This window comes from Falco peregrinus, chromosome 11, assembly GCF_023634155.1.
Source record: "Falco peregrinus isolate bFalPer1 chromosome 11, bFalPer1.pri, whole genome shotgun sequence".
Lineage (NCBI taxonomy): Eukaryota > Metazoa > Chordata > Aves > Falconiformes > Falconidae > Falco > Falco peregrinus.
Genome location: NC_073731.1, coordinates 8,741,070 through 8,763,213, shown reverse-complemented (window position 1 = coordinate 8,763,213; position 22,144 = coordinate 8,741,070). Strand labels below are relative to the sequence as shown.

The following is a 22,144-nucleotide window of genomic DNA, read 5'->3' as shown; positions in this document are numbered from 1 at the left end:
GGAGAGCTGCATGCTAAGTCTCTGGATATCTCTTGCAGTCCGACACATGTTTGACATCAGCGGTGGAGCAGCAGACTCACTGGGATGAGGCTCAATTCTCAAGTGCCAGTTTAACAGAGACAATGATGTCCTGTGCTGCTGGCCGCTCTGTTAGCTGAAGTGGCAAAGACCCTGTAATGGATAGTTGCAGCCCTGCTAGTAAACCACGCAGTCTGTAGGGATCTCTGAGAAGGAATATGTTTTTTTTCGGTTTGCTTTATTAAACTGACTGAGCACTTTACGTGTAAGAACCCTTTAACTGCAGAGTTGAGCATTCAGAATTTAGATACCAAATTTAATTCAGCTGCATTGTGGGATACAGTGACTGTAGTTTTGGTCTTGTTGTTGCATGGTAATTTATCCAGAGGACCTGCTGCATCCTTCAAGACAGGCAGGACTGTGAGCTGGGCTTTGGGGGTTTGTATAAGAATGGCTCATGGGTGCATGTTCATGGCTCTTGTCCCGTTCTCTGCAGGTGTTGCCAAGTCCATAGTGAAATGAGAGAGAGGAAATTAGATGTTATTGAGATAAGGCAGTTCATATGTTGCTCTGAGGAGCTGGTTTCTGCATTAAGCATTTGGGATTATTTGAACTAAAAGGGAGGGACAAAATATATCCCAATAGCAAAGAATTGGAGCTAGTATATATGTTCCAACACACACAAGGATTAAAGTCTCAAGGTGACTTCAGTTAAATAAAGTGCAAGAGAGTATTTGTTGAAAAGTTTTGTTCCCCCTCCCCCCTTTCTGGACGTTGGAATGTTCAGCTAGTGATCTTGGGTTTTATGTTTCAAAATTTATTGTGCATGTGTACATAGCCTTGGAAATAAGAATTATTGTTGTTGCAGGGTGATGCAGGTTTAATACCTCGAATTTGTGAAGGATTATTCAGCAAAATAAGTGAAAAAACAAAGCGGAATGAAGCATCCTTTCGAACAGAAGTCAGGTAGGTCTTGGTGTGTTAATAGCTTGCTGGTTATCAAACTTGTTACAGTTAAAACCACCCGGTTTCACTTTATCTCTGAGAAAAATGTGTCTTTTTCAAATAACTTTCCATGCTTGCCCTCAATCCTATAATTGATTTTTGTTGGCAGTCGTAGTCAAAATACGCAATACTTCTAACTTCAACAGTTGTGCATTTTGCTTTGATTAAATGATAGTGAAAATGCCTTTGGTACTGAACAGCATCTTCCTTATTTGTACCTTTATTTCAGAGTGGCATTAGGAGATCTTGATCTTGCTAATGTCTGCTTCCCTTCTACTTGCTTCTTGCTTTTTTCCTTATGATACAAGTGTGCTGTAGTCATTACTATCTTTAGCCAGTTTTGGAGCCTAGCTTCTCCAGACATCTTGCTTTCAAACACAGTGTTAAGACAGCTCTCCTTCCTTTAAAGACTGTTGAATCAGTCAGTGGTTTTCTAATCTTTTTCTTTCAGTTATCTGGAAATTTATAATGAACGTGTGAGAGATCTTCTCAGACGGAAGTCATCAAAAACTAATAATTTACGAATACGAGAACATCCGAAGGACGGGCCGTATGTTGAGGGTAAAGTGTTTTGCACTGGATATTTTATTACCTCTGTATATTCTAAAATGTCACGTCTAATTGCATAGGACATTTTTATCTTTTAAAATATGAATGATGATGGATACGGTGCTTTCATTTGATATAAAAGATTAAAGGAGAATATCCTCTCATTTTGTATCCCCATTTGCTTTCCCAATTCTAAGCTTATTATACATACAGTTTTTATCTCTAAACTTAAACCACATTTTTAAATAATGTTAAGAGATGCAATTGGTTTTAAGAACTTGTTGACTGTAATTTATAAATCTTTAATGTTTAGATGGAAAGAACCTATTAGAATCTAATTGTCTTAATCTGTCCTCTACTAGGGAAGGTTCTCAGCTCTCAAGGGTTTATCTTATGTTAATGCACTAAATACTTTAGTAAGATTGCATATTTTTTTCTTGATTTACTGTAAATGTCTAAATTCTCTATTGCTCACATGAGGCTTCATTGCTTTCCTTAATTGATAAACAAGTATGACAATAAACACTAATTTAGCAATACTTTGCAGTAGTGGGGGCAATTTGAATCTTTTTTTAAAGAAAATCAAGTGCATGTATGAGCACACTGTAACACTCTGCTCTTCTTCAGATTTGTCTAAACATTTAGTGCAAAATTATGCTGATGTAGAGGAACTTATGGATGCAGGAAATATAAATAGAACAACTGCTGCAACTGGAATGAATGATGTCAGTAGTAGGTCGCACGCCATTTTCACTATCAACTTCACTCAGGTAACAAAGCACCACCCCCCACCCCCCGTCTTAATATGTGTTTATATGTGAATATAAGTAGTTCATATGATAATTAAAAAAATAAGGTTGTCAGATAAACAGGTATGGGTAGGTAATGACTGTGGTGTTGTCCTGTGATAGAGGAATTTAGAAGTGTAAAAATACTATTCTGAGTATTATAAATATGTTTATCAGTGATAACAATCTTTAAAATTTACAGCGTAATGTGATTAATTAAAATGCTATTTAATAGATTTTGAGGAAATAATTATTGGAAGTTCGGGGTGATTAACGGTGACCAGTGGTGGTGTGTTCTACGATGCTGCTGGGATAGGAGTGGGTGAGGAGCATGTTGTGTCAGACCTCAGCCGGAGCTGAGCGTGGGCTACCTTTTATGCTCTAGTGTTATCCAAGGTTAGCGAAAAAAAATGTCTCCATGGCTGAAATCTTAGAGTGTGGAAATGTTTTCTGAGTGTTTTCTTGCTGACTCTTCGTCAGTTACTGTTGGAAACCTATTTATGTTCCTGGATTTACTCATAGAATAATGGAGAGATTTAACATGTTTTCTCAGACCATGGTGATCTTTTGGTTTATATGTAGTAAGCTCCTTTTCTAATGACTTTTACTCTTCACTGTTTTTGGGAGGCTTTTTAGACAGTCCACGGGTAACCTGCTAGATGAAGAAAAGACAGCAGAGTGGTGGTTCACTCTCCCGACAGAACTTTTTGCATCTCTCTCCCCAAAAACACACAAACACGCACAAAATCCCACGCACCAGCTGTTCACTAATGATGAATTGCTCATTGCAAAGCTTTCAGAAGAGGATGAGAGGCAGGCAGCAAAAAGTTTTGTTCTACTGTTGTACTGCAAAAGTAGAAGGAAGTTTGAAACAGGGCACTCTGAGCTGATTTATATGAATTAAGATAAAAACTGGGAGGAAGCCTCAGTTAAAATCATAGAATAAAAGTGCAGTTGCTACTTACCTGAACTCAAAGACAGGTAGAGAAATTGAGTGTAAATGTGTCTGTGTATGCTGTAATTTCTTGTTGAAAGCTAATGTAGAATCGTAGAATCATTTAGGTAGGAAAAGACCTTTAAGATCACAAAGTCCAACCGTTAACCCAGCACAGCCAAGCCCATCACTAAACCATGTCCCTAACTGCCCCATCTACACATCTTTTAGATACCTCCAGGGATGGTGACTCAACCACTTTCCTGGGCAGCCTTTCCCAATGCTTTGACAACCTTTTCAGTGAATAAATTTTTCCTAATATCCAATCTAAACCTGCCCTGGTGCAACTTGAGGCTGTTTCCTCGTCCTGTCACTTTTCACTGAGGAAGAGAGACCGCTGTTGAAAGCTTAGTAAAACAAATGCAGCAAAAATTCACTGTGCATCATGTAAATACCAATTCACAGTTGTCAGCGCATGTCTGTAAGTGGCTAGGAAGCTGCAAATATTACAATTTAAAGTAGTAACTACTCGTGTGGGAGTTATGCAGCAATTCATGATCAAATGCCTTTCTGTGACATCTCTAATATACCTGTCTTCTTAAGCTCTGCTTTTGTAAACAAGTTAAGGTAAACATGGAAAGGGCCACTGAGTTGGACTCAGTAAAATTTCAGAATTTCATAGCTTAACATACTTCTCTTTATTTTTTATTTTTATGTAGGCTAAATTTGATTCTGAAATGCCTTGTGAAACTGTTAGCAAGATTCATTTGGTAGATCTTGCTGGAAGTGAGAGAGCAGATGCCACTGGTGCCACCGGGGTTAGATTAAAGGAAGGAGGGAATATTAACAAATCTCTAGTTACTCTGGGAAATGTAATTTCTGCCTTAGGTAAGTCTGGTTTTTGTGCTTGTCTGTTTTGCTTTTTAATCATTAAATACCTTTCTGCTTATTTACTTACACAAATAGTGGCCTAACGCATACTGTTTTATAAAATGAATGAAAATACATAATTGCATTTTTTTTTTTTTTTTACCTTCACATCACAGCTGATTTATCTCAGGATGCAACAAATCCTCTTTCAAAGAAGAAACAAGTATTTGTGCCTTACAGGGACTCTGTGTTGACTTGGCTGTTAAAAGATAGCCTGGGAGGAAACTCTAAAACTATAATGATTGCCAGTAAGTGTTTTTAAATTATTCTTTGCATTTTGAACAGTTCATGCTTAATAGAAGTGACTGGCTGTAAATATTTAGATTGCTGATGCTTTGTTAAGGCAGAATGTTGTTTACACATATTAATGATTTCTTTCTTTCAGAGTTTTCTAGTAATACTCTGCCTTTACCTACACTCTGCAGAACATCTCTTCCAACGGTAGAACCGTGTAGGTTCTCATTGTGTATATGGGGGCAGCCTAGTGGTCTAGAAATGTCATGAACAACAGCAGGTTTGCCTCCTGAATTTGACAGCTTCATTTTCATCTGCTGTTTATCTCTTTGAGTGCTTATATCACTTGCTGAGTATTTGGTCACAGGCATAACAAGGCATCCAGATTGTGCATGTACAGTCCTTAGATGCTTGTTTGTGTAAGGATCATCCAAATGTATAGCCCAATTGCTTACATTTGCCCTGACATATACCTTGCGGCTGTTTCTTTGACATATGCACAGTGTAATGATTAGCTAATGTGAGCAGTTAAACTTCAAGTAATAGTTCCTGTTTATTCTTGAGGTCTGTTTGCATTCCAGACAGCTCCATTACTCATGGTAAATGCTCAAACATGGACCTAGATGTAGTCTTGTACTTTTCTCCCCTTACACCTCTTCTCCTTAGGTTGCAGACTTGCATCCCCAGTAAAAAAAAACAAACCCAAAACAATCCCACCAGCTTTGTGCGTCTAGTCAATACTGATATATGCATCAGTTTGCTTTTCCAAAACTGTGGTGGTGTTTGTTGTATTAGCAGCAGAAACAACCTGGTCTCTTTTGACATTAAGTGATTAAGACTGTCATCTTTATTTAACCTACTTTTTGAATGCACACAGCTTTTTAACTTTTTGTCTAAATTTATTTATGATGTAATTTTGCAAACTTTTCTTACAGTTTCCTTTTTACCTGTAGGAAGCTCTGTAATGATAATTTGGTTTAAAAACCTACCTACAACATACGTATTGCAGTTTTTTCAACGAATTGTAATGGGAATTCCATTCCTCAAAAAACCACAAGTGAAGCTGGGGAGATGATTAAGGGGAGGGGAGGATTTTGGATCTTGGAGACACAAGGTGTGAAGAAAAGAGCAGCGTTGAAATTTGTCACTTTCCTGCTCAAATGAAATGCAGTCTAACTGATGCAGTCCTCTTGTGGGAATGGTGGAAGAGCAGAATCAAGGGAATAAAATGCATTGGATCATATTCTGGTTCTTCAGTTGCTGTGTAATAGTCAAATTCTTTGCATAGCAGTTCTTTTGATGCATGATTTTGGGGATGATTGTGGAATCCATGCTACTTTTCCTTATGCGTAGTAGTACCAAAAGAAGATCTTGGACCAGACTGCTTTGTTTTTCTGGCAGTTTAAGTAACACTGTACTGGCATCTTTCTTCTTGATGTTTTCTTTCAGTTACATGGTTAAGTCATTTGTTTAGTGTTTTTAGGGTTTGGGTTTGGGGGTTTTTTTGTTTGGTTTTGGGGTTTTTTTGACAGAAAGATTGGGAAGAGAAGTTTTAGACACACTGAACTTTCAGTGCCTACACTAATAATTACAGTGCTCAGCTCTTTTTCAACTACTTCCTCATCTATTAATGATGCTTCTGCTAGGTAGAGCCCTGATGGTTGATCTTTTCTCCAATAGTAACTCTACTAGTAATGTGGCCGAATTGCCTAACAGAGCCTGACAAAGCTGTCTGGATATGTTTGGCCTGCCTTTTCTGTAACTAAACACCAAAAAAGCAGGAAGATCATCTCAAACTGTAGGAAAGGTTCTTAAAAATACCTCCAATTCTGATTTGTCATATTTCTATAACATATTGTAACAGCCCTCCAGAAAGAGAATAATTGAGTAGTGTAGAAGAGGCAGTAGATAAAGTAGGGAAGTGGTAGTGTGAGCTAGGGGAAGTATAGTCTGTTGCCAAGTGCATCTCCCCTAATTCAGGGAGTCTCTACCACAAAAAGAATGTTTATTACTGTTGAGAGAATGAGGAAGACCAGAATATTTTGGTTGCTTGATTATTTTTTCATGTATTTTCATTGTCTGGTTCTCTGGGTCTCTTGTTTGGTTTGATTATTAACATTTCTGGTCCCTCATCATTTCTACATGGTGTTTTCATCTGTGTTTTTATCATCTGTTTAGATGCAGTAATTATCTTTTTAATTGGGAACATCTTGTATATTATTAGGAAAATTTAGTGAAGAATAGCATTAGCACTTTTATTTAAACTCTGTTGGTTTTCCTGGTTAAGTTGCCCATAAAAATAATACTGGTTTCTCTTGATGCATCAGACAGTTAACAGTTCTGTAGGCTGCCAGATACCTGCAGCTCAGCAGAACAGCTAGGTTTGTAAATTACAGAAGCTCTTCTCGTTTTTGTTTTCATGTCTGCTTTTTGTTTGAATGCTGTTTAATTTCCCTTCAAAATGTGGACTGAACCTACTGTGTTTCTACCTGAAATTATTTTTCTATTCAGTGATTACATTGACACTTACAAAGTGCTCACCATTTTTCTTACTGTTGTAAAAAAATTGCAAGAAAACCTATGAAGTGTTCATATAGGATGTTTACGCTTACCAGAGAAATGTAAGTGGATTGACAGCAATATCTTTTTACAGTGCTTGATTGTTAGACCTGATTATTCTAATTCACTCTTCTAATACTGTGTTTACTAAGCAAAATTACAGTGACATGAAAGCAGTGGAGCTAGGTGAAGAATTGGAACAAACTGTAGCCATACTGGTTAATCATGTATTTCTGTCTCTTCATCCACATTGAGTTTATCTGACTTCAAAAATACAAACTAACTTTATTAAATGAAACATATGGTGCTGGATAAACTGTTTCTGATTTCATCTCCTTAGCTATTTCACCTGCTGATGTCAATTATGGAGAAACTTTAAGTACACTTCGCTATGCAAATAGAGCCAAAAACATCATCAACAAACCTACTATTAATGAAGATCCTAACGTCAAACTGATCCGTGAGCTGAGAGCTGAAATTGCCCGATTAAAAGCCCTGCTTGCTCAAGGGAATCAGGTTAGCTTTACTTGAAATTTATGTGTAATTTTCCTTGAGTTGTAACATCTATTTCTAGAATGTAATGAGATAATTATCTTTCATTATATTGATTTGAGTAAACAAGCTCTATGAGGCTATGAATGAATATTATTTTCCTGATTGAATCAGTTTCCATATGGCCAGTAGATTACCTGTTAACATAAGGGCAGAAAAATTGTCATCCCAAAGCTTTTAGTTTTCTCTTAATATAATCAGAGCCTGATTGCAGTGTGCTATGGAATAGGTTGTCAGCACAGCATAAGGAGACTGAGCAGTAACATTTCCTGCGTCTAGCCTGATGGACTGAAGAGCTACTTTTATCTAGTATCTTAAAAGAAGTAGAAGGTATGAAGTATTGATGTGTAAATAAATGTGTAAATAAAAAGATGTAGGAGTATGGATTAGTTTGAACAATACATTTTACTTGTGTTTGACTGCACAGTACATTAGAAAGCATGTAACGTGCTAAATGTGTAGAAGTATTTTCAGTGGTGGTGTAAGAAAAAGCATCATGCTATACTTCCCTTTTGCATGATCCTCTTTGTTCTTTTTCCTTCTGTCAGTATTAGCCACTATAAACTGCACAGCTCAGTTAGCCTTAATTTCTCATCTGTTTCCAGGATGGTGAAAACAAGCTAACAATAAGGAATATGCGATTGGTTCAGGCCAGTCGTCTCTTCTAAATAATGTCGCTCGGGACTGCTAGATGTCATACTTGAACAATTACCATTTGAAAGTATTTGAAATGGTACTTCAGTTTTATTTCTAGAACTCTCTAATTTTATTTTAGATGGGCTGTGCAATGTCAAATGTCAGTTCAGCATAGACTTTGTTTTAATAGAAGGCTAGCACTTCAGCTAGATTTTGTGCTGTAAAACATTTGCTGGAAAAGGTAATGGGACCACAGCTGGAAGCAGTAATAAGAATTGTAGATGACTGAAGCGGAGAGCTCTGCTTTGTCACAAACAATTAGAAACTCTTTGTGGGGTTGCATTACTCTATTATACTTGTGTTTCTCCTGTATTCTTTGGGAGGGGGAAATTAATTTATTTTCGAATATGTTTTGATTTAAAGTTAGCAAAGTAGGTGAAACCTGGACCCCTTTGAAGATCTAATGCTTTAACCTGGTTCCAAGCTGTAAAACAGGGGTTATCACAAAATAAATCTGCTTCAGCCATAGGGTGTGATAGATGGCTGTGTGGGAGACAACAGAGGGCTTACTTAACTTAATGGAATTTGTGATGGTTGGTAAAACAGCAGGTGGTGTTATGTATGCACAGTAGAATATAAATCTCTGTATAATTTCTTTTGTGGTTTTCCTTTATATTCCTAGAATACTGTATTGCAAATGCTTCTGTAGATCACTGAAGATACTGGTTATCAAAATATAGTGCTGGATTCAGTGTAGAAGGTCACATGAGTATTGCTTGCGTGTGTGTGTGTGTTGTGTAGTAGTTTTCCTTTTCTAAGGCCGGTTACCTTAATACGTATTTATTAAAGTTAAACAATATACATACGCGTAATAGTGAAATGGTTAAGTATGATGCATAATAAATTTGCATGTTTCATGGAAATAAGATAGATGTATCAGGAATTACACATTGTAAACATGTCTCAAGTTTCAGTGTCTGAATGTGTGTGACCATGTATATACATAGTGAATGAAGATAGTACTGAAACCAATGATTTGTGTTTGAAATAGCTCCTTTTGACAAGATTTTGATTGGTCTGTTTACAGTATTTCAAGGTAAAATTGTGTATATTGGAGTTTAAAACACTTCATCCTAAATAATCAAAAAAGTTGAACTGCATTTCTTTCATTTGGTTCCACCAGAAATTTTAACTTTTTTCTTTTTTTTTTTTTTTTAACTTGATGATCCTTACATTTTACAATTTTAGATTGCCCTCTTGGATTCTCCAACAGCTTTAAGTATGGAAGAAAAGCTTCAGCAGAATGAAGCAAGGGTGAGTTATAATTTCATAAAACATTTTTTAAACAACAACAAAAAAAAAAAAACCAAAGAAAAGGGGGAGGGCGTCTGGATGCAAGAGTGTTGATAATTTTCAGGATGGTTTTTTTGATACACAACTAGATTTTTCTCCCACCAAACAGCATTGTCTCTTAGTGCTTTTTTTAAAAAAAACCAATGTGTGAACTTGTAGTTTTGTTATCCTACTAATGTAAGGTAACATTATAACTAAGAACAAAGTGTATCTGATATTTATATAACAGTTCTATTTAATGAAAATATTTGTTCCCAGGCCAGCTTGCTTCAGTAAAAATGTATATTTGTAAATGGAATGGAGAGGGAAAAGCCACTAAATCAGAGTAATCAGTAACCAGTAATCACGGTAGCAAAGCATTCTGCAGTAAAAGATTTATGGGGAAAATGGTCAACTCTTTTCAAGTAATTAATAACTTGTGTTGTGGGATAGGCTTTCAGAAAACTTCAATCTTTAAATCTGATATGTACAAATATGTTCAGTACCTAATTAGCTGTCTTTTTGGGGGAGGGTCTCAATACTTTGTAGTGTGCCTCACAACAAGCTGTTTTAATAATCCAGCCCAGCGTAGAGGCTGGGAAAGATTCCCAAACAGGTATAGATATACTCACAGATTCCAAAAGAATATAGATACAATGGTACTCTCTCTAATTTGCAATCTTTCATTCTTTATTCTATCATTCTGTTTTAATTCTTTTCTATAGCCTGTTTGTAAAACTACTGCAAACTGTTTTTAAAAAAATGCTATTACTCAGACTTTGGAAGAGGAGAGAGAAAAGTATTTGGAATCATTCCGCTATGTGGCAGCAAATATTTAGTGCTGAATATTGTCAGTAAGATGCCAATCAAATGTAGATATGATGCCTTGAAAAAATAAGGGCTTCTTACCTGTTTCAAATAATAAGGTTTATACTGGTACTGCTTAGACCTTTACAGAAGGTGAAAGAATGAATACATTGCTTTGAGAATCCTGTTTTGACCTAAGTAGTTGGTACAGTATGTGCTTCTCAGGATTCCTGTTGGTAATACCAATTTTTAAAACATGTTGAAATACTTTTCAATGAAATGATACCTTAACAATAAACTTCTTGACAAAAATGAAAGTAATATGTGTATTAGTATGAACTATAGCTGCAAAGTAGACTCCAGGCTTCTCCATCAGCCAGCTTTCTGCTAGGAATGCATTTTCCAACTCATATTCATACTAGGTTTTAAAAAGTTTTTAGCTGAATCAGAGAGGAATGATAATATTGTTAGTTATGTGTAGTGTGCTTTTATTTTTGTGCACAAATGAAAAGCTTTTATCTAAGAGTAGCTGAGTAAAATAAACTGCTGACTCTATGCTAATTAGAGTGTTATTCATGCTCTGACAGTAATCACTGCTTGTCCTGCTCAGAAGTGTTGGCCCCTCTGCGTGGGGAGTATATCGAGCATATTTTATTATCTTTTATCAGCCTCATTAAAAGGTTATGTGATTACTATTCATGATAATTACAATAGACATAATTACTGAAGAATTGTAGTAGATGCTGCAGTGGTAATAGCTTTTTTATAATTGAATGAGTGCAATAATTAATTTGTTTATACAGATCTAAAGACTTTATCACCATATTTAAATTATCTGACTAATATATGGTGGGTTTCTTTAATGAGTTGGTTTGTCCTTATATAAGAACAATTTTTAAATTGTTTCTGAGGAATAAAAATTGTGCTGGTATGATGAACAGACTTACGATAGACCTTCATGTTTTTCTTTAATCTTTTCAATTTTTTTTTAACATTTCGACTAGCAGCAGCAGGAATGATAATGATGCATGGAAAAATGTGCTTGCTTTCTGTTATTGAAATCTTGAGATACAGGTGGAGATAGGAGAATTTTCTTTAGTTCGCATTGATTAATTTGCAGCTGATTTGCAAAGACAACTGGGAAGCTAGGCTGTACATGGCAAATGTGGAGGTGTTTGGAGGAACTGCATTGGAGACTTTCTTTTTTTTTTTTTTTTTAACAGTGGTTTTATATCTAAAGTAATAAAAGCACATAGCTGGTTCCCCCCCCCCCCAGCTTTTCTGCAGATGAAGAGAATTTAAATAGTAAAATTTTGTGTGTAATGCCTTTGCAAGCAGCTTCTGACTTCTGTGCTTGTTTCTACCAAGTGTGTGATTTCTAAGTTGTAGCAAACATTGTTCTGGTTCTCTCCTGAAGGCTGCCTGTCTGCTGCTTTTTCTCCATACTGTCCTCTGGGAGGGTATTTTAGCCTGAACATGCCTACCTGTGCCTTAGGAAAAGAGCTGTTGTTTTGTTACAGCTAAGGGATCAATGTGTGGCAGTAGACTTCATAGTACTGATGAAGCAGTTTATGGAATTATTCCATTTCCTTGAAAATGCCTGCCATTATTTGAAGTGGCTATCCCTGTCCTTCATTTGGTACTATAAAATAAGAATTTTGTGATTTTCCTTTTTGGGAGAGAGATATTGTAGCTATGGCCACTTAATGTAGGAGCAATAGTCCTGTTCTAAATATTTAAGTATTAAACTTCACGAAGAATTGCACAGAGGTTTAGTACCTTTCTGAGAATGCGTTATCAAGGACTTTAGAAGAGATGTGATTTTTCCCTCCCCCCCAATATTTGTTTTCTTTTATAGGTACAAGAGCTGACCAAGGAGTGGACAAACAAGTGGAACGAAACTCAAGATATTCTGAAAGTAAGGCAAATAAATAATTTTTCAGCTTGTCTTTTACACTAGCCTTAACAATTTTCCTTCAAAAAAGAAAAAAAGATCCTCTTCTACATCACCTTCTTTGTCTGCTTTTAATAACACAAAATTTTCTCAGGCTTGTTTTAGCTTATACTGGAGAATTAGTTTTTGAGGGTTTTTAAGAGTAAATATTCAGGCACAGTGGTATTCCTGAATAAGATTTTTAAATAATATAAACAAAAGTTAACACAACCCTTTCCTTCACCTTAGTGACCTCAGTGCAAAACAGCTGATCTCCAACAAGTCTTTAAATTACTGAATATATGTGGTGGATTTTATTTTGAGTTGCAAATGAAAAGAAGACCTGAGGCAGGGACAAGTGGATCCCTCATCCCCTTGGTAGTTGTGTTGTATCAGCAAGACCTGTGAATAATCACCTTTTATGTTATACTGGGTGTCTCGGTGCATGCAGTGCATAGTGGACACATATTTTTGCATCGGCCTTCACATTTATGTTTCAGCCAGAAATCGCTTGTAAACTTGAAAAGCAACTTTCAACGGGTTTTCTGCAGTTGAATCTCCTCCAGTAGGTCTTCGTCAAACCAAACAGATGCATCTGATCTAAGCATGCTCTGGAATCCCAAGCACAGGGATTTTTGCAGCTGGTTCATATAAGCTGGCCTATGTTGCACTCTGGCTCTGGACTGCTGAAGCAGTTAAATCCTCACAGTCCTCTCTTGCGTTTTGTAGATTTAGTACATATCTAAAAGGGCAACTTGACAATTTCCATACTCTCTGTTTTGCATGATGTAAAATTTTTACATTGCTGAGATTTTTGTGTTCTTTGCATGAATCTTTGCTTTCCTGCTGTCCAGTTGTACTGGTAAGATTTTATACTGGTATTTGGCTCACAATTAAGGTGATAGTCTGAGGTAATATTTTAATGGGACACTTCACAATTCCATACACGCATACAAGCACACGTGTGCATGTGCACAAACACACACACAAGAGTAATTCCCACAATTTTTTTCATAATGTAAACTAACATTTTTTTCAAATATTTTAAGTATTCTAATTTAACTATTATTTTTTATTAAATAAGAATTTTGAAAACAAAGGTTAAGCTTTCATGACTTGCTGTATATGCTGAGCATTAACTTGTTTGGAGTGCAATCCAAGAAAGCATTTAGAAGTAATTTTTTAATTCTTATCACTGAAACTTGATTTTTGTAGTTCATTTTTGCTGTATATCACTTTTCAATTCCTTCAGATTTTTTGTAAGTTCACCACTGTGTCTTTTGTCTGACTTCCAAATAAGTTGAATGACTCCATGCTTAAAAATAAAAATAAAGCACAGATAGCATAGACAACAGAGCAGGGTGGGTAACTGCTTAGCAGATGGCATGACAGAATGGACCGTTTAATGTCTGTCTTGATAGTGAACTGGGAATTACCATTTGCATATTCTTCAGAGATGTTTTGGTCCAGTTTTATGTTACTTCTGTGTTATTTTGAAGCATCTATATGTGTATAGAACTCCATTAATTTCCTCTTTACTCACATCTGGGTTAGGGAGTTCATTGTTACATGAAGAATTTGTGAATTTTGGTCAATTGTGAAAGTGAACATGATGTAGCATATGAGAAGTTTATAAAGCTTTATGTTGGAAATGCACTGATTCTTGCACAGAAATTAAAGAATTGTAGGAGGTGTTAACTGAACAAATTACATAAACAAGTGAAACCTGCATTTGTTAAATAGTTGAATATAAAGGATTTTAACTCAGACACTGTAATTCTGCTTTTCTGGTACTGAGCTTGTGTTAGTTTAATTCATACAGCTTCTGTATTTTGCACTTTTATATGCTGATATTTGAGTACATGAACATAGCTTATATTTCACTTTTGGGTTAAAGGCAGTTTATAAAACTTTCTTGGCCCCAAAAAACTGACAATCTGCTAAAGATTTCTTGGTTGTTTTATTTTACACTATTTTACTGAAGCTATCCATATTTTTATTCACTCCCTGTTTAACGATTCCTGAAATAACTGCCAGCATATGAGTAGAAAAGGGCTTTTTTTTTTTTTTTTTTTTTGGTAGTTTGCCAGACTGAGTCACTGGAAAGCAGATTTTAAACTATAGAGCACAGTGGAGTTTCTTGTAATGGACTTACACCTATAAGTTTGCTGGCTTTTTTGTTTTGTTACTGATGTACCTCCTTCTTGCACACTGAGACCGTACACATCTGTTTGTAAAACTACAGTGTCTCATCACCCCTTGAGAAATGAGACTGTCTTTGTATGTCTACCTCACTGCAGTCACAACTGTGGCTTCTTCCATGCCATAATTCAGTAACTTTCAGGACAATTGTTCATTAAGGTACTTAGAACTTCACGTTGCACTTATGTTTAAAACCTACTTCCTCCTGCCTCCCCCTGGGCTTGCAGTCCTGAGATAGCTGCTGCCCTTCAGCTCCTGCTCTGCAGCAGGCTTGGAGAATTAAAAACCTCTTGGTTTTCAGTCCCTAACACCTTTTGTTCCAAATCTTTTAGGCACTTGATTTGAGAATTCGTGTAAACAGCTACCTATTACCTATTCATATACACCTGCCAGATGCAAGTGCACTTGCTAGCAGCAGAATGGTATCTCCTACTTTATTATATGTAGTTATGCCTTTTCATACTCTGTTCTAAATATCAGAGTTCACGTGGTTTTGAATTGTTCTCACAGGCTGGTGGGAAAATCTGTTACTGTTTAAATCCAAAATAATTGAAAGGATTTTGCATAAGCCTTGTAGTATACAGGAAGCCAGATTCATAGGGCATACTGGTGTCTTCTACTAGATCAACAGATACTGCTGGAAAAAGTTACCCAGCTTTTACTGAATACAGTGCTTTCATCAGGCCTGACAAAGAAGTGATGCTTACTGTTTTGCAGGGAAGATGTTCCTCAGACTTGTTCACCCTTGCCAGTTATTTTGAACCTTGTTTTGAATTAGACCAGCAACATCTAAATGCTACCTTGAAAATAATTCATAGAGAATGGAAAATACTGTTCAGCTAGAAAATACTGAGGAAGAGAGAATACTGTGTGAAGGCAAGTTTTTGATAGAAAGTATTTGGCAGCTTAAAATTCAGTTATTTCAGTAGGCACAGTGCCATGTGTGCAGCTGACATGCAATCCCAGTGTACTTCCTTATTTCTGCTTGTAGCTTTTATCCTCTTTGACACTTGTCTCTATGTAGTTCACCCGAAGTTACGGTTTTCCATCCGTCTGCATCATTAGACTATGTTGAACTATTCTATCTATAAATGTTATCAGTTCTGGGTTTGGTGCTGAGTCTGTATGGCTGAATGCCATGATCAGCTGTGAACATCTTGTATAATCCTTCATATGTGCCATTGTCAGATTGGGCATCCTGGACTGGTGATGGTAGTACTGATAGCGTGCTGTCTGTCATGCATTTGGAAGGAGCCCTTTTGCAGAGTGACTGTCTGGGTTCCTCCGGAGTTGGAATTACTGTCAGCTCACACCAACATAAAGCTCAAATTCTCCTGTTTTCCTTATGCAAGGATTAGGACACTGCCTACATCGGGGTTTTAAATTGGTGCTGACGCTATATGAAGTATTGTTTAGTGCGTGGCACGGCAGCTTCTCAGTGGTGTTAATCTGCCTGAAGTGACAAGCATGGCTTCCAGTGGTGATGTTTGTTTACATCCTTGACCTTGCTATCGTACAACATGACACTCTAACCTTACTAACCTGGTATTACAATCTGTCCTCTGTCCCTCTCTTTTATCAGATGGAGTAGATTTTAATGCTTAATAAACTTAATAAGTATGTGGAATGATGCTTCAGCATTAGGTAAAATACTGCATTGACAACCAAAGAAATAGTGTTTAATTTGAAGCCCATAGGCTTTGGGTTATTTCCTCCAATGCCACCAGCTGTCAAAAGAATTGCACTTTATAAAACAGCACTGCTTTACATGCTTCTCTATCTTCAGGTGTCTTGCAATCTCAGCACTTCACTGTAGCATTTTTGCTTTCATCTCACTAACTGAATCTTTCTATGGATTTTTTTCCCTTCTGTTAATGTTCTTCTGTACACATCCCCCAAAAGAAGAAGAGGAGGGAAGAAAAACTATTTGCTCTTTTCCTTGGTTTAGTCCTTTTTATATTGTTCTGTTAAAGATCAATCCTGCGGTTTGTAATTTCTTTGGATACTTTCTAAGATGTTAGGGTAACCTATCCAACTTTCGATTTTTCTCTTTCTTTGAGGCTTTAATTGGTACAAAACTTCTTTTGATGTGTCTGCTATATTTGACCGCATGTGTTGTCATTCTTCTACAGATCTTTTTTCTTTTACTGGCATCTTATTTTTGTCATCTTTTGTGCATGTTCCAGTTTCTTTCTCTAACCTTTAGCAGCTTTTATATTAATCTTTGTGAAACGTGTACTCCTTTTTATAATTCTCTGCTGGTTTTTCTTCCAAACTTTCTTTTAGATTTCTTCTCCCCTTTACTGTTTGTGTAGTAATTGGTTTGACTTTTAGCATGCTCTTTTTTTTTTTTTTTTGTAGTTTGAAGTAATTTTAGATTTACCTTTTTTGTTATCCTGTTGTTTGATTCTAATTGTGTCATTAGCTTTGTGTGGCAGAGCTCAACTGATGTCAGAGGATGCAAAGATCTGTCTTCACAGACTCTATTAAAAGACAAGGTCTTTTTTTTTTTGTATGTGTGTCTAATTCTCATGATCAATAGTTTAACTAGTAGCTGCTTCAGCTGGCTTTCTCCTGTTGGATTTAGTGACACAGGCTCCCTTTCATCAATAATACTAATTCTGTTGCAGCACTTTACTACATGTTGTGTAAATATGTTATTGAGCACTGTTTATTTGATCTTTTTCTTTTTTGTGCTCTTTGGTTGAGTACTGGTGAGTAGAACATTTTTATGCCTTAACAATGATTGTTCCTACCTGGGGAGGAAAACTGTATGTCTGACTTCAAGCATTAACATCTATCATTATTCTTTTAGATCATGCTTTTTTTTTGGGGGGGGGGGGGGGGGATGAAATATTCTTAACTATCCATTATGAATAAATGCAGACTAATAACAAACAATTATTTTGGTAGAAGTACTCATCTAAACAGGGGAATTTCCTTTCTTTAGGAATCTCGGCTATACACAGCAAAGACACTAGGAGACTAAAAGTAATTGTGGTGTTCTTTATGAGGTGCTGATTAGGGTGGCAGAAGCTAATAGATTTTGATTTTAATCATTTCCTTTCCATGCTGGCTTGTATACCGTAGTGAACTCTGTCAAGAGCAGTTTGTGTTCTATATAAATGCTGCATTAGTCTACATTTATTTGTATTTCCAGATAATTTTTAAACCACAGTTGCTGAATGGTATTTAAACCCCACTGTCTCTGTTCTTCTGCCTGTAAGGCTGGGCATACATCACCATTTTGCTGTTCTATACCTTTTTGTTACTTCCTATTAACCTTGACTGCCTTGTCTCCTTTTCCTCTTCTCATTTGTGTTCTACCCCAGTACCGTGCCCTTCCATAAGCATTGGTTTTCTTCATTCCTTCATGTCTTTGTTTTAACAACCTCAGTTCCCAGGTGAAAAGTGCTCTCAACACCTACTTTCACATAAAATTCTTATGTCTACTAAATCCACTTTTTGATGGCTGTAGGGTAGAGAAGTTGTGCAAGCCCTTGTTGTGCAAACTTTAGAACTTTTAAGAAGTACTTATTGCATCACTAGTAATGATGATAGTCCATTAACCGTAGCATGTGCTGCTTGTCCAAAAACCAGTACTTGTGACACTTCCCCATTCAATGCCTTTAGTAACCCACAAAAACTTGAGGGTTTTGTGCCTATTCCATAGTATTATTGGAATGTGAGGAACTTAATGTATAATGTAGTTGTCCTAGATCACTAAAGAATGGCTGGAGATTTTTTATAATTTATAAATATATAAATTACGTACAGTTATCTGATGAACAGAAATATATCTTGATATTTGTAATTATTTATATCAATCTAATTGTTTTATGGTTGGGTAAATCAGGTATTTAAAATCTGCATGTTGTGAGGTTTTTACAAAAGACACCAATACAGGCTTTAATCCTGCTCTTAAAAAGTACGTGTGACTTTAACACTTCTGGACACATGCCTTTAAAACGCAGGTTCTAAAATGGTTGTATTTACAGGTCAAGTGAAAAAAAAAGGGGGGGGGGCAGTTAAAGGAATGGTGTGCATTTATATACAAAACGATGGATGCATGATACTGGATTTAAACTGTTCATTTTCAGCTTTGGCATATGTGTTTATTTGTGTGTTTGGCAGGAATAACACTTGTTTCTAAGTTTTTTTTTTTTCACATTTCAGTAAGTGAATCATTTTTGTAAAATTGTTGCTAGTTAGACATGTTGGTGTTGCGTTTTGGTTAGAATGTCTGTTGTTGGCTCTGAAGCATAGCTGTATACTTTTAACAGGAGATTTAAATCTGTACTTTCATTTGACAAATTTTATTTGTTATTTTATAACTTCTTCTATTTGTCATCTGTATTAGACAACACTCATTGCTGCTTCCAGTTTTTGTTTTCTTTCTACAAGCTATGTCTTCTGCCTGAATTTTTAAGTAAGGTTTAAAAATCACTGCAAAATTAAAATAGGATTGCATATCCATTGAGCTGGCAGAAAGAATTTAAGTCTGATGTTACTGCTGAATTTGTTTTGTTTTAGAAAAGTTGATAGAATAAATAGAATAACAACTCTGTTCCTAGGGATTTTTGCTTTCTCAAGAATTGTTTGCCCTCCAATAATTATGAAATATATGTGCATTTATCAAACTGAATATGTATGGAAAAGAAAAACGCACCTTTGTGTTAAATAGCCTCTTATTAACATATTATGCTTAACGGGATTCCCTTCAGCTGGCTTTTAAGTGTTGTGCAGAAGACAAGATACTAAGAACATTTTAAAAGGGCTGATATGAATTTTTCTTTTTAATCTCCATCAGAAATCACACAATAAATAGTAATAGCTTCTCTTTCTCTAGAAGCCTGTTTAAATGTGTTTTTGGTTTCTTGCACTAGATGTCACTGCAGATACAAAAATCAGGTTCTTCTGCATGCTTAATTCAGATTTAATTCTGATATTTTAAGGCAAACTGTTTTGCAATATCTAGACTTTCATTGCTGTTTGAATCTACTAAAGTTAGGTTTATTAGAATGCCAAAACATTGGTTTAGGAGCAAGTGTTGAAGAACCTAAGCAACTATTTTGCCAGAAATACTTCTGAACAACAGTTCACAGGTGGAATGCACTGAAAAGTGATTATGTACATTCAAAATTAATGCAATTATTTGACAGTACATTTTTCAACTCTCTTTTTCAAATGACTGTATATCTAGAATGCTTGACAAATTACTTTTAGCTAAAGCCTTTAAAATGTATTTGTTTTCTTAACTTTGTTGTAGCTCTGATGTTTTGGGGATATAAAAGGACAGCTTCTGGAAGAGGTAGTATATTTTATTTGACCAGGTAACATAGTTGAGAAAGCAAACAGGCTTTTGAATATACAGATCTTTCACCAGGCCACTTCTGCTATTTGCTTTCTTTTTTAATGAATCTTGCAGTTGAAAAGCCAGTGGCAATGATACACAGCTTCTATTTATAACTGTTTCTTTTAACATTTTTCTCTTCATTAATCACTTCTGTAGATTTATAATTGAATTTCAGTGCATTAAAATTTAATGAGTTTATTGGGTTTTTTCCATCTTTTTTTGAGGGAATTGTCAGACAACAAGGGTATTTCTACTATTCTCAATCCTTGTACAGTATTTAGTCACAATTCTTACCTCCTGAATAATGACAAGTAATACCTAGTTTAGCTGTCAGTTTTATTAGGTTTTGATTTCTTATACCTGGCCCTGTGCATTATTTATTTATTTCCCAAGTGTAGCAGTTACTGGCAGTGCTTGTAGTCCATAAAATCATCTCTTCTGGTCAGAAGATGTAAAATTGGGATAAATTGTCATTACTAAATGTCACATAGATTCCTTCCTCCAAAGCCTCTACAGGTGGGCTTTTTGTTCTTTGGGGATTGGTTCAGGACCAGGGACATGAAAACATAACACTTTATCTCCTCTTGCCCACCCCCCACCCCCCATCTTTTTTTTTTTTTTTTTTTTTTTTGTCTTTAAGGTAAAATGAATATAATTTTAATTTGGACAAACTCATCCACACATGATTTGTTTTACCTTAAATAGATGTTGGTTTTTCATACTTTATTACAGATGCCATCATTTAATGATGATGATTCCCTGATATCAGCCCCTTGGCTTCAGTCTAGTGTGTATGCCCAGGTCAATGCAAACGGAGAAGAAAGAAAATACAGTGGAGAGACTTTTCTACAAAAGCAAACAAACAGAATTTTTTTTAAGGGGTTATATGGTTGTCTGAGATACAAAGTCCTTTTCTTCAGGAGAGCAGCTCTCATTGTTCTTCACTCACCAATGACTTTTTTCACTGCTTTGTTCACTCTTAGCATTGGCTTGCTGTTGTCAGAGGAAGAAAAAATACTAAATTGGGAACTCGTGCTACTGATCTTTTCCCAATACAAACACGATTGAAAGGGTCCCATCCACTTGGGGAAACCAGAGTGCAGCAGTCAAAGGCAGATTTCAAAATGAATAGTTGTCTGATTTCAAGCCTGTCTGCCACCTGTGTTCATCTTATTAAGAAATCTCCTTTCTCTCTTGTGGCCTCTTCAGCTGCTTGTGATGCCTCTGCAGTGGACTGACCACTTCTAACTTGCAGTTTCTGCTAGAAAGTTGTGATCAAGAGGTGCCTAATACTATTGATTGTTTTTTATTTCAGTTTTAAACTGTTTCCACTTGAAACCATCTGGACCATCAGAGAAGCATGGTCAGGGGCTGCAGTTTCTGAGCTTACCAACCACAGATTATGGCAGGGTTGAATAGTTCGGTTGATCCAGACTGCACATTCCAAAAGAGGCCCTTCGGGTTCTGGGAATAGCCATACTCCCAACTATTTTGCTGCTGTCCTCCTTACAACTGGGGCCCTGCATTTGCAGATTATCCAGGCCATGCTTAGCTTTAATCCATCCCTAGGGTTTGTAGGTGGTTTTCAAATGAGAGGGAGTCAGACAGAGTGAGCTGCTTTTGAAATCCTTTCTACAGCTCAGATGCCACTTGTTCAACAATTCCTCCTGGGCGTTTGGTCTGCTTTTCTATTAATTTTCTTGTGGCAGGAAGGGGAGCTAAATTGAAAGCAGTAGAAGCTCCTGATTTAGCCTATAGAAAAAAGAAGAAATATATCCTGAAAGCTGTTTCTTCTAAAGGATCAGCAAAGAAGTAGTAAGAAGGAGAAAAGACAGAATGTGAAATTCTCATTGGACTTTGTTATGGGAGAGTAAAGAAGCATTCCAACATCAACACTTTAGATCAAAATTTATCTTGAGTCCCTCACAAAGGAACTGTTTCTAATGGCAATATGTATTAGATATGGAATAATAAACCCGTTCTATTCAGCTGATGTTTTTAGCAGTATATTTAGGGGTTTATTACTGCGTGATTCTGGTAGTTTTGAGTATATGGTACTGTTGTGCACCTGACTTAATGTCTTAATTGTCAACTGAGCATAGCCTTGATTCATACAGCCATACTATGGTAGAAGTGCTGCTGGAGTGATGTGCTTGTTCTTTGTTCTTTCCAGCTACAGAGATGATATTTTTTAATGAAGTCCACTAAGAGATGTCTTAACCACAGATGACAGCACAAATCTGCTGCTGTTGCAATTGGGTTGTATTCCTGAGCAAAGGAAAGGGCAGGTCCAGTTTCTGAGTGCCATG

General features: G+C 36.3%; 1 protein-coding gene across 6 annotated transcripts in view; it reads left to right on the top strand.

The window, feature by feature from the left end:
• KIF16B (kinesin family member 16B) overlaps positions 1-22,144 on the top strand; it is a 142,159-nt gene that overhangs the window by 26,216 nt on the left and 93,799 nt on the right. For all 6 annotated transcript variants that reach the window (XM_055816404.1, XM_055816405.1, XM_055816406.1 and 3 more), the window contains exons 5-12: positions 887-984; positions 1,475-1,584; positions 2,200-2,342; positions 4,014-4,182; positions 4,341-4,472; positions 7,358-7,533; positions 9,454-9,519; positions 12,203-12,262. In XM_055816404.1, the coding sequence (XP_055672379.1) occupies positions 887-984; positions 1,475-1,584; positions 2,200-2,342; positions 4,014-4,182; positions 4,341-4,472; positions 7,358-7,533; positions 9,454-9,519; positions 12,203-12,262 (954 nt within the window). The remainder of the gene's footprint in view (positions 1-886; positions 985-1,474; positions 1,585-2,199; positions 2,343-4,013; positions 4,183-4,340; positions 4,473-7,357; positions 7,534-9,453; positions 9,520-12,202; positions 12,263-22,144) is intronic.